Source organism: Varanus komodoensis, unplaced genomic scaffold (assembly GCF_004798865.1).
Source record: "Varanus komodoensis strain SLA01 unplaced genomic scaffold, ASM479886v1 scaffold24, whole genome shotgun sequence".
NCBI lineage: Eukaryota > Metazoa > Chordata > Lepidosauria > Squamata > Varanidae > Varanus > Varanus komodoensis.
In genome coordinates, this window is record NW_025335641.1 from 9594268 (window position 1) to 9613883 (window position 19616).

The 19616-nt window shown below is 39.5% G+C and overlaps 1 protein-coding gene across 8 annotated transcripts in view; it reads left to right on the top strand.

Annotated features, from left to right (window-relative positions):
- The window catches only part of DPYD (dihydropyrimidine dehydrogenase), a 538071-nt gene that overhangs the window by 175406 nt on the left and 343049 nt on the right, over nucleotides 1–19616 (top strand). For all 8 annotated transcript variants that reach the window (XR_006414940.1, XM_044432364.1, XM_044432357.1 and 5 more), the window contains 2 exons: nucleotides 1466–1547; nucleotides 3862–3949. Coding sequence is in view for 7 of the 8 variants with exons in the window: in XM_044432364.1 (XP_044288299.1) it covers nucleotides 1466–1547; nucleotides 3862–3949 (170 nt within the window). In the remaining variant the exon portion in view is untranslated. The remainder of the gene's footprint in view (nucleotides 1–1465; nucleotides 1548–3861; nucleotides 3950–19616) is intronic.

A 19616-nucleotide genomic window follows, 5' to 3' on the forward strand; every position in this document is an offset into this window, starting at 1 on the left:
GTGGAGACCCTCAAATCCCACCTCCCAGGCATGTCACCAGTCCCACACAATCTGTTGTCTTGATAATCATCCTCCCTGACTGCTCCCAATTTTCTGTTCCACACCTAAGCACACTTGTCATCTGAACATTATTGCCCTATTGCCAAGGATCTTCTAAATTGCTTCTGGATCATCAAACATCTCAAACCCAGAGCTAAGGAGCTTTCCTCCTTCATTGATGTGTAGTTCCACAATATTTCCATAACTTGAAAAAGAATTTCCAAGTTTTTGGAACAAGTCCGCTAGGTCTGCTTGATCCACATCATGGAGGAGGTTCCCAAGAAAGAGCTGGTGACTGGCTGGGTACCTAAAGAGCCATATAGATCCTTCATTTTCATGTTCTTTGATCTCTGTACACCTCAGAGAGGTGGAGAAGTGGGTTGTGCTGGAGGGTGGGGAGGGGAAGAAACTGAAGCCCTTTCCGTACACTGATTTCTAATGGTTCCCCAACCTCCTTCCCTCTCCCTCAAAAGCACTTTACCTGGCTGTTTGAAAATGACCATCTAGATCATTGACGGCGAACCTTTTAGAGACTGAGTGCCCAAACTGCAACCCAAAACCCACTTATTTATCACAAAGTGCCAATACTGCAGATTCAAATATGCCAGGAGGACAGTACAACATTAAAAGAATCCCAGTCTCTTACTTAGAACATCTCTTTGCTAAATCTTAGATGTTAAATTTCAATTTTTCATAATAAAACTCAAAGCTAAAATCTTGTGTTAATAAAAATGAATGTATTAAAACTCACAGCCAGTCTCTCTCTCTCTCTCTCTCTCTCTCTCTCTCTCTCTCTCTCTCTCTCTCTCCTGGCGCTGCTACTCCTTTTCGAGCATGCACATGGCCGCTCTGTGCGCTGTTATTCAATGCTCGGCTGCTGGGGCGATGCGGGGCGACTTGGCTGGCGTGCTGACAGAGAGGGCTCTGCATGCCGTTGTGGCACACGTGCCATAGGTTCACCATCACTAATCTAGGTAAAACATGTAGGACAAGGCACAGTGATGGGTGCACCTCACTCTGACTGTTGGATGCACATAAGCTGCCAAGTTTCCTGAATGTATTTTATCCTAAAATAGGAATGTTTATCTGCACACAGTTCTGTTTTTTGCACTGAAAGCTTCTTTACAGAATTTAGAGTAGGGCAAAATCCAGAGGATAGCAACATTCATTCAGGATGTTTGGATCAGACCAATTAATTTTGAACTGCATAACTGCACATCCTCGATGATCCTCCGGTGTAAGGTGATGTTTTAAAGATTAGTGGAAACCCTCCATGTTTTAAAGATGTACTTAGTACTTTCTGTTTAGGGGCTTTAAATTAAGTTTGCCTGCCATTTTAAAAAATATTTATTAATCCAGGGTGCCCTCTTTTTTGTAAAACAGCTGGGAAATGCTTCATCAGTTCTGTTTTATTTGTTCTCTCTAGCACATCTGAAATCCCCCAGTTCCGGCTGCCATATGATGTAGTACATTTCGAAACTGAGCTTATGAAAGACCTCGGAGTGAAGGTAATGAAAAATATAAACTGCCTTGGTACAGCTCAGTAAAAGAAGCCAGAGCTCTGCCAAAGATTAACAGCAAAATGTCATGCACATTAGTAAAGAACAATTAAAAGCTACACCAGGCTGAGGGAGGAAGATGGTTTTTCTTGCTCAGGGCATTTGTCTGTCTGCTGTCTGAATGCCACTAGTTTGGAAAAGGGCAATCAATAGTTCTCATCTGGCTTGCCTGCATGTGATTAATTGTCTGTAAGAAACAAATACCTAAATTGCTTTAGGGGTTCAGTGTAGCTATTGGAAGGATTTTATTTCTTTAATCATGTTGTTTTGTTGCTGCTTTCCCCTCCCCTTTTTATGCAACTTAAATATTAGGTTTTATTTTTAGACCATAAATTCACCACTCTTTTCCCTGCCTCAAGTTGCTTCTAAAATAATAGATTCACGTTAGATCATTTTTGTGCATTAACTAAGTGGAACATTGATGATGAAGATGATGACGATGATGGCTGCAGTGATGGTTAAACTTCCCTGAAAAGTTGCAGCATTGTGTCTTTGTGATCTGTTGATGTTGTTTTCCCATGTTAGATTTCTAATAATCAAAATAGCCTGCTATTAGATGCACTGAGTTCTTTCCAGGGTAATCAAACTATTAAACAGCAAAGTATGATAAAATTGTAAATTTCTGAAAGATGCAGTACATCCAGTACCTATCACTTTTCCTGGTATTATCTTGGCCCTTAATAAACATTGAGGAAGAGTCTCTTTGCATCTCCACCACACTGAATTCTTTCTTCAGTAAAATCAGAGTAATTGCAGGGCTCACAGATGAGGAATGTAATATTGTCTGGAGTTGTTATTTATGTATGTAATTTCTTTTCTAAGAATAACTTGAGTTTTAAAAAGTTATAGGACTAGTCCTAAAGAATATTAAATCCTTGTTTTTCAATGTATATATCATCCACAGCATTGTACAATAAAGAAGCATGATTTATACCTTGTGCCCAATGAATATAAAGTATCTGTTTGAGGAGGATTGTAACCATGTTTTATTATATCATTTCGTAATTATGAGTTACAACTCCTCTTCTAAAAGGAGTGAGGGGGAATTGTTATACATATGTACCCGGCCCAGAATTAAGTTACAGGAGTTTTAGTAAACAGCTTTTCCTTCCATGTGAGCAAGGACAGCAAGTATGTGCAAGCGCAAGGGTGGCCGTGGGGTTGTCTCCCAGGTATTCCTTAGGGAGATAGTCCAAATTCTGCTCCAATTCCAGATCGTAATAAATGCTGCAATATTGCTGCTACTGTATTACTCGTTTTCCCTTCCCCTGGGATGATAAAACAAAATAGAGAACTATACAAACAAAATACCTTGTTTCATAAAAACATAAGAAGAATCTTGCCGGCTCAGAACAAAAGCATATCTTATTGGTATCCTACTTAACATAGTGGCCAAAAAGATAGCTGTGAAACTCACCAGTCATCCACGAGGGCAATATTCCTCTTCTACTGGTTCCCCAGTGCTCCATCAGATGCTCAGTTTTAGGTATCTGTGATGACCAGTAGCCATTCATACCTTTGTCCTTTGACTAGACCACTTTTAGAATTATCACCACATCTTAGGTAACAAATTCCATAGTTTAATTGTGTGCCAACCAATTAATACTGTTTGCCACAGATGTGCTTTCTTTTAAATCCCAAAGCCTAAGTCAGTTATGTCATCCCCTTTCAGCAATGCTTCCAGGATGGTTTACAAAGACAAGATAAAATACAACCATCTTAAATTATAGCATATTAAAATAGCACGTTAAATATATTACAAGGTTGAGAATGTCAAAAGTGCATCACCTTGTGCAGAAAAGACAGGAAAATTTGTGCCTGACGATTGGTTCTGGGGAAGGGGATTTCACAGACAGGGTATCGTAACTGAGAATGTCCTCAGCCTCGCCACTGCAGATGGGAACCTCTGGGGAAAAGGCTGCAAAGGCTCATATATGGCAACATGATCTAGGAGCGAGGGCGTGAGCCAGGCCTGTGAGCTCTAATCAGTGTGGCTCCTTCAAAAGAAGCTCTAGCACTTTGGATTGCATTTGGGAAAATGCAGTTAGCCAATTAAGTTCTTTATACTGTTCACCCCATATTTTCACTGAACCTTCTGGCCTAGTGAGTTTAGGACAAGATTATTTGTTAAAGGCACATTTGGCCCCAAGTTGAGCTTTTATGCTCTTAAATGATTGATTGAATTACCAGCAGAAGGCAAGAATAATGTGAGTTTAAAACTGACTGTTAATGTTATGATGAGCTTCATAATATTATCTTTCAGATCATTTGTGGCAGAGGCCTTTCAGTGGAAGGATTGACACTCAGTGCCTTGAAGGAAGATGATTACAAAGCAATCTTTATTGGAATTGGTAGGAATTCATCATTCTTTTCCGTACTTGGTTTTACTGGAAGTATTGTATGTATGATTAATGCTGCAATAAACGGGCTGTGTTTCTGTGTTTTGGCAAGAGACCTTTCAACACATCCATTGTGCAAGTGATATAGTTGGAAGGCAAGGATTTTTTTTCCTATCTCTTAACTTAGTTTTAATGTGACCTTATCTGGAAATGACCACTTTCCCCAATATATAATTATACCTATTACCTGCATGAAATATTTCTCTGGGGCTGTGGAACTATGAAACAGTGTTGGCTTTGGCAATAGCTGCTGTGTTACATTAGGAACAGAGTTAATAAAACCTGAATCAATATGCTCTAGTACAATTATCACATTCCTAAGGAGCACTTTATTTAATAGATGTCACTAATTTAGTCAAGATCTCAATATGATCATTAAGTAACAAAATTCCCTAGGAGATGTATTTATACTGTGTTAATGTCAGTGAGATTGTCTGTTCTTTTTTTAAAGTAATACATTCTTTTTATTTATGCTTTTTTTTAAAAAAAATTAGCTATTCCCAAATGCTTACCTCTTTATATACCATATTAATCAAAATTCATATAGACTACTTATTCATTGTTCTTACCTTGTGGTTGAGTAGTTATATTTTACTATAAATGGATACATTTGTCCTTATTTAGTGGTTCAGTAGTTTATTTTAAGGAAATAGAACAACAGGTTGCAAACTGGCAAAATTCCTTAGGAATCAACTTTTACATAAGCTGGGTGCCCACTTTGTAGGAAGCAATCAGAGCCCCTGCAAATGGTACACTGTGCCATGGGAAACATATCTGTACATTGTGTTCAATTCCCCCTTTATAGTGCTGGTAACCCCATATATGTGCCACGAACACCAGCTGGAGTGACTCTCCCAAAGCTACCTTTATAGAGGTTTGGTAATTGGCTATACAGGAAGAGAGATGGAGCTGATTTGGGTGTTGCTGATTTATACTTTTATATATGGTGAATTGGGAGTTGTCCCCAGATTCATTTCATTCCTGCATTTGCTATGCTTAGGAAATAATGCTGAAATGAGGAGATTGCATGATTATGTTTTACTTACATATTCTTAATTTGAAATCACTGGAATCTCCCAGTTTAGCTGTTACTTTCTATATGCAGTGAGAAGATGGGAAAGGATACAGGCAGACTTTGATCTCAGCAGTTTAGAGGCAGATGGAAAGTAACATCTGTACTATAAAATTGCATCTTTAGTTTTAAAATGACCCAGGTATGCACTAATTAGAACAACCCTATGCAGCACTTTGGTCATGTTTTCTCTTTTCTTAATGATAACATGTGAATATTCACAAAAAACAGTGATCAAATTGTTTGCAAAGTAGAGGCCTTCTAGGAAAACCTTTCCTGCAGTCTTTGCTATGCTGTAAAGAATTGGTGGCTTTTAAATGATGAAATGAAATCCATGTTTATCTACTGAAGAATATGCGTGTACAATCAAATCCCTCCCCAGAATACGCTAGGCAAATTCAGTATGCACAGCCAAGAGTGGTATGAGACTTAATGCTCTTTATTGATCTAGACGTTGCCTAAGTGAACATAATAAGAAACAAGTTGCCCAACTGTTCTTTTTTCCCTGTTATTGATTACAAGAGTGGTAATTCTTAGTACAGCAACAACTGTTGTTCTCCATCTGGGTATTCAGTATAATAAGCTTTGCAGGTTCATTCTCTCGTGTGATTATACTACAAACCATTGTGATTTATATAATCCTAAATCCTCTCATTGTTTGAGGCCTTCCATGCATAGGAATTTCCATGGGGTCATATTTCTTGATAATTGTACATGAGGCAATGTGCCAGGTTACTGTCCCTCTTGATTTAATCCATCTGACAAACCATGTACCCTTCATTCTTCTTACCCCTTGCTCAGGGGGAAAAAAATCCCAGAAGTTAGGTGGGAATACATAAAGAGCTTTGGTTTTCTTTGCACTGAAAGCCTGGCTAAGCTACGAACTATCTTTCTTATGTTTTGAGATTACCCAACTAGGTACAGCTGGGATTTTGTTAGGAGCAGAAAATAGGAAAAATGACTGCCAAGAAAGAGGGAAGCCAAGAGCTCCTTTCTTTTCGACCTGCTCTACTAATCCTCATCTCACATACTGTGGAATGTACACATGAAGTTGTCTTATAGTGAATCAGACCATTGATCTATAGTGAATCAGACCATTGCCTCCCTTGACTGACAGCAACTATCAATGTTCAGGAGTGCCACGAGCTCTTGCCATTCTGTTTTGATGACAAACTAGTACCCATTTTGCAGTAGGGAAGACAGGAACACTGTGACAAGATTTGTGCTTTGACTGTATATCTAATAACTAAACAGTGGGATACTCCTGCTCTCATTTTCCAGCATTTTAAAAGCTGCTTCTTAATCTTCTGCAGGAGAGCATGAATAGGGGCTTCAGTCCATTTCTCCTAACTCAATAAACTCAACATGCAACTGCGCAAGTTGCAGAAAGTGTTGATCTGCAGCAGGAAAATTTACCAACCTATACATGAGTTAATGGAGCAAGACCCATAGTGAAAAGCAGATTATCTCTGAATGCAAAGTGCTGGGGATACACAGGGAACAGGTTATTGCCTTCATAACTTCCTACTATATGGGGTCAGACTGTGACATTTTATGGCCTAAGGTGTAGTAGAAGATGCCCCCTCTCCCATGAAAAGGTACATGATTGGCTCAAGGCCAGGCAAGTTATTTGGCATCTGAGTCAGAAAATCACACAAACATCTCTCTTCCCTTCTGGTTGGATCCAGTCTTACTTAAAGTGGACCCATGGAAATAGATGGGGCAAACTAGTCATGACTAACTGAAGGGAGTCATGGATAACCCCCTTCTTAGGCTTTTTACTCTGATTAAGTCAAAGTACATTAAATAGTTGTAATAGAAAACTAAATAACTAACAATTCCTTTGTCTATTCATGCCACTGAAATCAGCCACTGCACTCTGCCTAATGGTAGTGCCAGCCCTGTTGGGGCATCTTGCTGACTGCCATTGGAAACAGATTAGTACTGAAATGAAGGTTCATTTTTTGTTCTTGTGTTCAGTTGCTTGCGAGGCTAAGGATTCTACAAAGATCTCTGTGAAGTAAGCAGCTGGTCTATAGAATCAATGGAGGATCTTGCTGCAGGGCAGGGTCATAAGTTGGAGGCTTTTTCCTTCATGCCAATATTAGGATGGACTGATATGAAAACTGGCTTGTATGTAAACACAACCCAGATTAACAGTTGAGTATGGCTTGTCTTGGAATCATGCATTCTTATTCACTCGTAGGTTGTTGTTACATAGGAAATCTCTGCTGTGATTTAACAGTGAACAACAATGAGTGCTCAGCCCCAACAATAAACTATGGATTCTCTTCCTGGGTTGTTCATGTTTAACAATGCATAGTTAAATCATAGTGCAGGTTTTGCATATAGCAACGTACAATGCAGTGCAGTACTCAGCACATAATCTGTGCAGTAGTTACAAATAAAGCAGATTTCCTATTTAAAGAGAAGATGTAAGATGGCTGATTGTTTGCTTTCAGCATGAGGCATTTGTACCGATTCCTCTTTTCAGCTTCACTCTTAATCTAATACTTCCTGGAAAGAAAATTTTCTCCTGAACTGACCTTGGTGTGTCCAGGCTGTAAAGCACTGGCACCATACAGGCCTTCTGATGTGGTGAAGAAGATAAATTCCTGCTTTGTTCATGGCCTTCATTTACAGTTTCCTTCTCTGAAAGGACCTCCTCAGAGGAGAAGATAGAACTGGCTCTAGGTCTCTGGCTATTACAAGGGTGAGTGGCTAAACCGTAAAGGATGCATTTTCATCTTGTCAGGCTGGCAGAAAGAGGGTTTGTTCATTTTTCCCAGTTGGGAACCACTCTATGCTCCCAGGGCAGTATTTGGGTACCTCTGCTTGGGTTTTATACATAAACTAGGGAGAACTTCATCAAATGGTATGAAGGGACACTGTATGGAAATACAAATTAGAAAGATGAGTTGTAACTGATTGGATAGATAAGCTGATATTCCCCTTTCAACTATTTTTCTCCATCTGTCTTGCTCTTTAGCTCAATTTCTTCCCTTCTTCTGCATCCCTCTGGGGCACATGCTGTTTCTTGTTTCTTACCTTTAGTCTCATCCTTTTGTTATGTCACTGATACCTGCATAACTTTCTCTTTGGCTCGTTCAGAATTCTGCACCAACTATATAACAGGATAAAGTGGGACAAATTTGACTGCTGATGCCACAATGGTCCAAACTTGCAATAGTGCATAGAACAGAGAATCACTTTATTAGTTCACTAGCTGGTAGTAACACTACTTTAAATACTTTAGTTTGCTTTTTGGTAAGGGTGCTTGGAGCACACAGCTTCCCCCAAAGTGAGCAGATTATTTTTCATCCCCTTTAGCCATCTAGTGGTACCTGTCCTACTTGTGCTGGTAAAATAAAGAGGGAAGAGGGAAGGGCAGTGGCTCCTCTCTGTATGATGAACCATTCATTCTATATGGTGAACACTGTGTAATGGGAAATTCTTTGCTTCCCACTTCAGAGCTGATGATTTATGTTTTGTGGCGGCTTTTGTATGGGTACAGCTTTTACAGAAAGCTGTACAGCTTTTACAGAAATGCAGCTTTTACAGCTGCATTATCTGGCACCCTCCAGATAATGGCTGTACCCCCTGTACCAAACTTGGCTTCCTAAGAAAGCACCTGATTTTTATCTATGATAGCCCAAAGGCTTTTGTGGTGATCAGTGCGCTTGCTTTTTAAAAATGAATATAAATGTTAGAACCTAAAGTATATGGCTGGCAGATGCTGAATTTCAGAATGACATTTCTAGACACATGTGTCTCATGTAGAATTGCCATCATTTTAATGCTCCATTATTAAAAGGAAATGCCATAAACTTTAGAAATTAATCACTAAGTTACAGGTTTTATTTATTGTCAAAATGAGTAATAAAATACAACAATCCATGATGATAAATGCTTATAGTGATCTGCAGAGCCCTATTAAATATAAATATGTATAAACAACTTATATACCTCAGATACAATCAGTTACAGCTATCTTTGTTTACATAATACATTTTATATTTCTTGGGTGTTTTTTTTTTTTTTGCTTTAGAAATAGAAGGATCATAGCAGTAAAATCCATTTGCCCAGCCCTTTGATAATTTTATTTGCCTTTTCCAGCAATTTTTCCAAATCTACAGTATCCTATTTAGGTCTGGTCACTAGATCTGTATGCAATATTCCAAGGGTGACCTTTACGTAAGGTCAGTTTTCATTTATGATATTGGCATTTCTGTAATCAGCTACTTTCTTAATTAGGCCTGACATGACTTTATTGCAGAGTGCTCCCCTTTATTTGGCTCATATTACCGCCTCAGAGCACCCAGTCTTTGCTATAAGCCACATACTGGTAACTTGGGAAACTTCCTGCTTCAGCTGGAACTGTGAACTTATTTCGTCTTAGTGTGTGTGTGCTGAGCTCAGGGCTAATTGGGTCCTTTGTTGTAGTGGTCATGAATTGGATCGGTTCTTGTCAAGGAACTATACTGTACTCTCTTAAGTGTGGATCTTCGTTGCAACTGTAAAGACTTACAGGAATTACTGCAATGAAAGTAGACTTTTACCTCTGCTTTGGGAAGTCTGGTTGTGACACCCAGATGGGTTGCTGTGAATCTAGGTAGTCTGTTAGATGCTCCCAAACCACTTAGGGGTTTAGAGGCTGAAATCAGTGCCTTAACCTGAGCTGGGAAAATAATAGGAAGTCAGTGTGGCTGGTACATCATAGGCATCATACGATCCAAATGCTTAGCTCTACAATCACACTTACCATGGCATGGCACACTGGTTGAAGCTTCTGGGCTGTCGAGAAGGTCTTGAAGTAAGTCAGGCATGCATTTTAGAAGCACAGGACACTTTCTCTAGGTGAGCCTGCTGTTGGCAAACCAGGTGAAGCAGGTAAATCAGCACTTCTGGCTTATGCTGACTCTTAATTAAGAGTTATCTGTACTATCAAATAACCAAATCAATTCAGGTAGATTACAGTAGCTCCCACAGTACAATGAAAGCATCATAAAATGATTCATAATACAAAAAAGTTTGATACTCTTAAGTCACCAACTAAAACAATATGTAATATCAAATAGTCCTGGTAAAGCACTATACCTGGATACCCTAACCTTTCAGGAACTTCAGAAAACTTTAAATGCCTCAGCAAAGAAAGCCGTCTTTATCTGGTACCCCAAAAAAGGCCACTGTTGATAATAGGCAAGCCTCAGTCCGTTCAGTGGAAGATCTTTCCACGGCCAACTGGCCACCACTGAGAAAGCCCTTCCTCTTTTTACTGTGCTCCAGGGTTCCCTTTGTACTCACCGCTCAGGACTCTGATTCTGATCATAGTGTATGGGTACATTGTAGTTGAGCAAGCCACCCTGTCAGGTATTGTGGTCCCAAGCTTTGTAGGGCTTTCTGGGATAAAAACAGTACCTTGAATCAGGTTCAGCAACATATGAGGCAGCCAATGCAGGCGAGCCAGAATTGGTGCCATTTGTTCAGACCTGGGCCCAGTTAAAATTTGGCCACTACGTTTTGCACATGCTGCACCCTCTGAATGGCCTTCAAGGGTAGCCCCACATCGTGCGCATGGCAGTAATCTATTTTCAAGATTACCAGAACGTGGATTATTGAAATAGGGTATCTCTCTCCAAATAGTGACCTAGTTAGGCTACCAGCTAAGGCTGGTAGAAGGTACGCCTGGAACTCAAGTGACAAATGGTTCAAAAAGAACCTCCAAGCTACAAACCTGCTCCTTCAATAGGAATTTGATCCAGTTGAGAACAGGTTGAACATCATCTAATCAAAGGAGTCCCCTTCGGTTCATTAGGCCTCATCCAGTGGTTTAGCACATGAGAGGTAGATCTGTGTTCCATCAGGTCACTGGAAAGCTATTGGAAAACTAATGTAGGGAAATGGATGGGTTAGTAGAATATATGGGCCATCTCTCTCATATTATTTGATTGTTTCTGTTTTTAAGAAAACCTTAAAAGCTTAAGAGCCACAAAAGGGTGCAGTGTAATAGAAAAGGGTGCTAGAAAGTTGGACTGCAGCTCAAAAGACTCTCAGTGACTTTGATTAGTTGTCGATTCTCACACTAACCTATCATGGAAGGGGGTTATGAAAATAAGATGGAGAGGAAGAGAACTGTAAGTACTCCTTGCAAGATGGAAAGTGGTGTGATACAAATGTAGTAAGAACATAAGAGAAGTCGTGCCGGATCAGACCAAAGGTCCATGTGTTCCACCGTTCCTTGCACATGGTGGCAAACCAGCTGCCCACAGTTTCCCTCAAGCAGGATGGGTGCAAGGCCTCCCGTGGCCCAAGCTCCTCTGCTAGTGCTGTGTGCTGGTATGCCACCTCCGGTACAGAGCTAGCACACAGCCGGCAAGGCCAGTAGCCAATGCTAGCCTCCTCCCCCTTGAATCTGTCCAATCCCTTCTTAAAGCCATCTGGATTGGTGGCCATCACCACTTCCCATGGAAGGAAATTTTACACTTCTTCACACAACTATACATTGTTGACTCCAGGATTGAGTGTTACAGGAGAGGGAATGCCATGCCATGCATTATTTTATTTATTTATTTAAAATATTTCTCCCCTGTCCTATACGAAAATCGTCCTAGGATGGCTTACAAGAATTAGATGAATAAATAAACAAAGCCATAATAATAAATAACATACATAATACTAACAAAAACAAAATGGGACTGTAACAAGAATAAAATGCAACTGTATAATATTCAAAGCCAATTAAAATATCCTAATCCTTAAAATAGTGGGTAAATAAAAAGGTTTTCACCTGGTGCCAAAAGGAATATAAAAGTCAGCGCCAGGCAAACCTCTCTGGGGAGCGCATTCCACAATCTGGGTGTCACTGCAGAGAAGGCCCTGCTCCAGACAGACACCCTCTTTACCTCCTTCAGGGAGGGTTCCCGGAGCAGAGCCTCTCCTACAGAACTTAGGGGGTGCAAGGGCATATAGGGAAGGTATCCTGAAGGATACTTTAGGTATTTTTACCAGGTATTTTAAACAGCTCTTCCATGTCTTCCGTTATTCACCTTTTTTCTTGAGCTGAAAAGTCCCCATTGTTGTAGCCACTTCTCACAGGAGAGCTGCTCCAGCCCCCTGATCGTTTTTTGTTTGGTTGTTTTGCCCTTCTGTGTATTTTTCCCAGTTCAGTAACACCCTTTTCCAAGTAAGGCAACCAGCACTGAACACAGTATTCCAAGTGCGGTTGCAGCAAAGATTTGTATAAGGGAACTAAGATTTTAGCAGATCTATTTTCTGTTCCATTCCTAATGCTGCCTAGCACAAAGTTTGCATTCAACACAGCAGCTGTGCACTGGGGTGGCATTTTCAACGAGTTGTCCTCTGCTATCCCAAGGTCCCTTTTTTGCTCAATCACCGCTAGTTCAGATCCCATCAGTGTCTACCTTTTTGCCCCAACACGCATGACTTTACACTTGCTTACAATGAACTGCATTTTCCATTTAGATACCCATTCTCCCAGCTTGGAGAGATCCCTTTGGAGCTTATTGCAATCCCCCTTTTAACCATCCTTAAGTAGTTTAGCGTCATCGGCAAACTTGGCCACTTCACTGCTTATTCCTAATTCCAGATCATTTATGAACAGGCTGGAAAGCATTGGCCCAAATACAGGACCATGTGGGACTCTACCAGTTACATATTTCCATTGGGAGAAGTTGCCATTTATTCCCACCCTTTGCCTTCTGTTCTTTAACCAGTTAGTGTTCCATTATATATTGGACTTCTTTTATATTGTTTATATTGTTTATTTATTTTATATTCTTAATTTTTAATTTTTATATTGTTAGTTTTGTATTTTATTGTATTTTATTGTGTTGTAAGCCGCCCCGAGGCTTCGGCAAGGGGCGGCATAGAAATGTTTTAATAAATAAATAAATAAATAAATTAGAAGACCCCCATCCCTTTATTCCATGACTGCTTAGTTTGCTCAGGAGCCTTTGATGAGGGACTTTGTCAAAGCCTTTTGGAAGTCCAAGTAAACACTGTCCATGTGTTTACTGACTCTCTCAGATAACTTCTACAGAACAAGACTTCCTCTTGCAGAAGCTGTGCTGATTTTTTATTCAGCTGCGCTTATACCCCTATGTGCTCACTGGTTCTATCTTTAATAATGCTTTCAAGAACAGATGTTAAGCTAACTGGGCTGTAATTTCTCTTTTTAAAAAATGCTGTTGCATTGGCCATTTTTCAGTCCTTTGGTACAAGGGCTAATTTTAGGGACTTGTTAAATAATAATTAAAAATTAAAGATGTAGGTGTTACAACCATTAATTATTGTTTTTTTGAGTTATACTTCTGAGCAGTTTTGAATTGAAGAAAAAAGTAAATAAGGCTCCTTAGGAATTAACACTGAACTAATTAGTCCTCACCTAAAACTGTTCAGCTTGAATTTTGGGCCCTAGGGATGGGAGATGTAAAAGGGGAACTGAACTCATTTAGCAAATACTGGGGGTCAAAAACCCAGACATCAACTACCACTAGAGTGCTTTTCCCGTGGCCACTATGCTATGTATGTGTTTATTACAGTCATATGCCACTTACCATATTTAAAAATAATGATTATCCCATAATCCCTGAAGCCAACTGCTAGTGACCATGAGGAGGGGCTGCAGCAGTAGGAAGCCTGTTTTAAATCAGGATAGGTAATGATGCTTCAAAACAAAGGCAACTCTGGCGATTAGCATTTCAAATTAATCTAAAGCAATCAGAGTAGGAAGAAGTTAATTCGGTTAATTTTAATTTGTTTACCTGCAGGTCTAAGGACTGCAATAAAGGTAGCCGTTCCTCCTGGAATAATGCAGGCAGAAGTGTGAGTCTGCAAAGAGAATGTTAACATGATCCATTTTCTGTGGAATTAGCACCGCCACAACCATCCTCTGTCAATAGTTTTCAGCTCGCATCAGAGTCAAATTTCGGCAGCATTGCAAAAGGCCGCAGAGGAGAAGGTGCAGAGCAGGGCTGATGTGTGGCGTGGGGCAATAAAAGGGAGCTGGGCTGATGAATATTCTGCTTGAGTTTCAAAAGCTTATTTTGCCTGGAGAAGTGCTAGAATTCTGTTTGCTCAAGATATTCACAACTTAAGTCTTTGACAACACACCAAAGACTACAGTTATCTAGACTCTTTTTGCAACTCTAAATTGCGAGATGCTTTTATGTCAGCGGGGATGGGGGTGGTTGTCTGGGTTTGCAAAGAGTATTATTCATTCCCTCTGAGTTGCGATGTTGCTATAGCACCTGTTACTCCATCCCCAGCTGCCTGGAGGTTTTGTATACCATTGAGTCTTATTCCATCCTAGGTAGCTCTTTCTATGAATGTATGAAGCACATTTTCTCTCCCCGCTCTGCTTAATGCTATATAATTTTCTGTATTTGAAGGTTATATCACTGTATCAGATAGAGCAAATCAAATAATTCATCTAGAGATCCTCAGAGTAATTGCACTTGTTCAGTGCTAATTAACACACCTTTGAAAACAATAGTGTCATCAGATAATCTCATTGATCGCTACTAAATTGCACATGAAAAGAGAAATTAGAAGTCTGAGCATTGGGACACTTTATTTTATTTTTTAGTTTTTTTGGGTTACAAGATTTATTTCTTTTAGGGATTTATTCTGTTATCCCTAAAAAGTAAGTAATCACCTCATGCCAGTTATTATCTTCTGATTAACTATGCAGTGCCACCTGGTGTGCAGATGGGAAGAATATTACATATCAAGGGCTCTGTTCACACCCACCCACATGCATTGAAAACCTATGTGACAAAAAGTGAACAGATGTTCATCTTGCTTGTGAAACAGAAAGAAAGTGTGCCTCTTGCTCCTGATTAATAGACTGAATTTGGAGGATGCTTTCTGCATATGGACATTTTTTTGACCAAAGACCAACACAAGTATTTTGGGGAAGAAAATATATTTATAGGTGATTTTTCAAGCCAATTTTGTCATCGCATTATTGCTGTACTTTCTATCTCTCCCCGCTCCCTTTTGATCCTCCCTACTGAGTTTTTCACCTCCCATAAGGAGAGTGGGAGGCCAGCATCATTTGAATAGCTTTTTTCCAATCTCTGCCTGGGATGCTTACGTTTTTCTGGAAAAATAAGCCCAAAACTGCCTAGACGCCACAAGAAGTACTATTGAGCATCTTGTTTTTCATAAAGAGATAGAGCTCTGTGATCAGTCATATGGGCATATATGGGATATACGTGTGTTCATGGCCATGAGCACGAGCATTTGTTTGTGTGTGCTCACTTGTGAACATACTTCATTTTCACTGCCCTCATGCCTTATTTCTCTTCCAAGCCAATTCTTCAACAGAATAAACATAGGCATTTTTAAAGCAAGCAACCTTTTGATTTGGCAGCATTTTACCTCTGGACCCACAGAGATGTAAATAAAAGATAAGCATGAAGAATCTGGTTAGAAGTCTAAATGTGACAGGATGCGACTGTTAAAGGTTTCAGCAGAAAGGCCAAGGGAAATTAGAAGGTAAACAGTCTGATCAAAATTAGGCAACGAAGATACAGTCAAAAGTTCTCTACCTTGAATATTTCAAAAGAAGACAGCCTGTGGAATAATGGCTAGGGAACTATGCCATCCCAATATTGCTTGGGAAGTACCAGAATTATTTTTATTAACATTAAACTATCCCACATTTTAACAGCAGCTAAACTGCGAGAAACTGTCCACAGGATAGCTGGCCTTTACGGACAAGTGGCAAGAAGAAAATCATTGCTGAAACAAACCCTATCTTTTTGAGGTTGCAGAAAGGCATGTGGGAGACATGGAAAGCATGTGGGAATAGGTCTTCTCATGTGAGGAGAGCAAAATAAAATGTGACATGAGGCACAAAACTAAGTAGTCTTCGCCCTGGGAACACCGTCTCCACAATGAAGCATGGTCATGGCAGCATCGTGTTGTGGGGATGCTGTTCTTCAGCAGGGACTGGGAAAATGGCCAGGAATGCAGGCAAAATGTCTGGAACCAAACGCAGGAGAATTTTAGAGGAAAGCCTGCTTCTGTCGCCTTCCAGCCAAAATAACACTGGAGTAGAATAAAAATACGAATGTGAATGTCTTAGAATGGTCCAGTCGAACTCTAAACCTCATTTCAATAGAAACTCTGTGGCAAGACTTGAAAGGTGCTGTTCACTGGTCTCCATCCAGCCTAACAGCAGTTTGCCGGGGCAAACAGGCAAACATTGCAGGATTCAGATGCACAAAGCTGACAGAGTCTTACCTAGGAAGACTTGAGCTGTAACTTCTGCCAAAGGTGTTTTTACCAAGTATTGGCAGTGTGTGTGTGTGTGTGTGTGTGTGTGAAGGAATTCTTATGCAACTACTGAGTACAGGTTTGGTTTTGCTTGCTTAACTTTCGTCCAGCAATAAAACTATTTTGTACCTTTGTTGTGTTGAGTGTCTTGTGTACATCAAGTAGTAACACTGCCATATCAATCCATTTCAATGCCAGGTTGTAACAACACATGTGGAAAATGGAATGGAAAATGGAAAGTTCAAAGTGGTGGATGGGTGAATACAGAAAAGCTTCTCTGCAGGGAGGAAGTCTAGGTCTGTTCAGTAGTTTCATGCTGCCCAGCATTTAGTCCTGCTTGTCTTTTAGTTTAACTTGCAGAATCTCTACAATTAGTTTCATGATTTGTGTCTGTCCAATTTATTGGATATTGATCAATCACAATGCAGAAAGGGGTCTTGGTTCTGAGTGTGCATTAATAACTTGTAAAAATTTGCAAGAAGAAATGAAGGTTGCTAATTTGTTGGTGCAACTCTAGAAACAAGATCAAGTAACATCTGAAGAGAAATTCAGATAATGAACATTTTATAAGACATTTATAAAGATTAAAAGAAGGAAAGAATCCTGGTATTCTGCCTTAACCTGTTCAGCCAGAACAAGTTAGACTTTTGGCTTGCTGCTGTTCAGCCTTAAGCTTAAGCCACTGACCTCAAGACCCTGATTTGGGGAATACATTCTTCAGCTCTACATTAAGCTATGGATAAGCATGGCCTCAGCTTTACCTTGACAGGCATAAATACACACTAATGCAATGCCACTGCTTTTAGTTAACGCCTGTCTGCCTTTGACCCTGCATAAGTTTAATGCTTCCAGACACTTTTTTGAAATGTTGTGCTACCTTATTGCAGATGAGCCATGACATAATACAAAATTTAAACAATGGACCCAGAAATGCATGTTCATTTCCCCTTACCTCCCCCTGAGGCAAGATAGAGAGCTGGGCTTGTTGGATTCGTGAAGCTATACAAAAAATGGAAACTATACCAAAATCTCTCTTGACGTTTGGTGCCAATTACTGGTGGGGAAATGGCAGATCTTTTTCATGTTAATGAATAAAGTTCCAAGAAGTCTTCCTGTATAAATTTGTGTCTTATAAATATAATCATTTCAGCATCCAAGTTCCTTTTGTTGCCCACTCAATAAGAGGTGACATGTTAGACAAATTACACATATATGAGGCAGATTTTTAGTGTGTGTCAAAGGGCTGTCTAGGAACTCCTCTAGGAACCCTGTTTGCTGTAGCTTATCCACCTTGTCTAGTTCTTGATTAATAATCCTGCTGTAGAAAGGCCACATTTCTGCCAGACTTGACTGAAACCAGATGGGGTTAAATATTTTGGAAGACAGCATGGATAGCCTTGATTCAGTGCCCAGATATGCTCAAGCCATTTCCACCTTTATTTTCCTTTCCTTGGATGTCTTAACTAGGGCTGAACTAAAAGCATTTTCTCCTTTGCAAAAACGTTTTTGTCAGTGTCATTCTTTTTCAGTGATATTTCACCAGTGCCGTGAAAATGTTTACTGTTTTTGTACAATCTCTTGTCTTTGTGTTTCCTCTTATTCATCTGTGCTTGCCTTGTGAGACATCATAGGACCAAATCTGTTCGGCACTGAAGGGATGTGAAACCGTTCCATTTACTGCATGATCCTTGATTGGCAGGATCACGTTGCCCTCAGCTGACTTAATTTGCTTAGTCTGACCGGCAATATAATACTGTGATTATTCTTGTTTAGTATAGTATCTACAATTAGCTTGCATCACCTTTGTGAATAATACAAAAAGATGTAAGTAGCAGTAGACACAGGAAAAAAGTAAAACTAATGCTTCAAGAGGTAGAGAAAACAATCATTTAAATAAATTATTATTTATTTATCATTTAAATAAATTAAATATTAATAAAAATGGTTTCATTGGTACCAGAGCACCTTTTTGCCACATAATGTGTTTAGGGTCACAATGTTAGCCTTATAACTGAACATTCCTTTGTAATATATATTGATATCTGTTACCTGGTGAATGGTTTAGGAGCAAGAATAACATGTACATACAGCTATTTTCTTCCCTGATGGTGAGTGGTGATGCATTTAAAGGGTTGTGTGATGGCATGTTTGACAAATCCATCATAAACAGTTCTTTGTGTGCGTGACATTGATCCATAGTACTGCACCATAAATTCATTCTGTAATTTGGAACAGTTGACTCTCTGGCCCAGTGTGTGGATAGAAAAGATCTTGTAAGCCATGCCTGACTATCTTGTGTGATGCATGCCATAATTTCTAGGGAGTTTTATGGCAATGTTTGCACTGAAACTGGAGTGGTTTAGTGTATGTGTGGTATCTGCTCATTGCACAGCAAGTTGTTGCGAAAAGTTGGAGGGAGAGCACCTGGTATATAATATAAGGTAAATAATATTCATGTTAAGTAGTCAAATTTCGGATTCAGATAAGACTAAACTGCTGCCAACACCACAAAAGAAAACATTTTCAAAGTCAGCTGTCCTTGGCAATGCTTTCTATTCAAAGAAATACACTAGTTATTGTCTGCTAATTTCCAGACCTCCCAGTCTTATAATGAGTGGCATTGAATTGATACATAACAATTGTACACTTAGCATTCTAATTTCATAGGTACTGCCTGGCATACTTCCCTTTTCTATAATTTAAATTGATTTTACGCAATGTGCCTATGCCAGAGATGGAGCAACTGTAACATGGGCCATTATTGAAAATTATAAATAAGTTTCAGCCGTGTGGTACTGTACTTGTTCAAATATCTTTCTAATTAATGGCCTTTGCTGATTAAAGTTTAATGGAAAGGGTTCACTGATTACAATTTAATGGTCAAAAAGATGTGGTTGATTAGTCTTTAATGCTGCTGTTTATAACGCTGTTGCCCAAGTCAAAAGTAGGATTATTTTTTGTTTAAATCATATAATAACTGTTTGATTTCCAATGCTGTAAAAACCATAATTAGACCTTTTGATTATGGAATTCTTAGTGCATTAAAACATGCACAGTCTTTAAAATAAATTAGTAGATACTTCATTATGGGAAAATATCCTAGCTTGGGTAGTAGATGGTTGTTTACAACCTGTGTACATGCGTTCTGCTCTGCTTTAAGCCAAGAGGACTAGACGAAGTATTGGCAATTGCTGACAGTCACTTGCAGCCAAATGGGGTGGGCAAAAAAAATGGAAAAAGGGG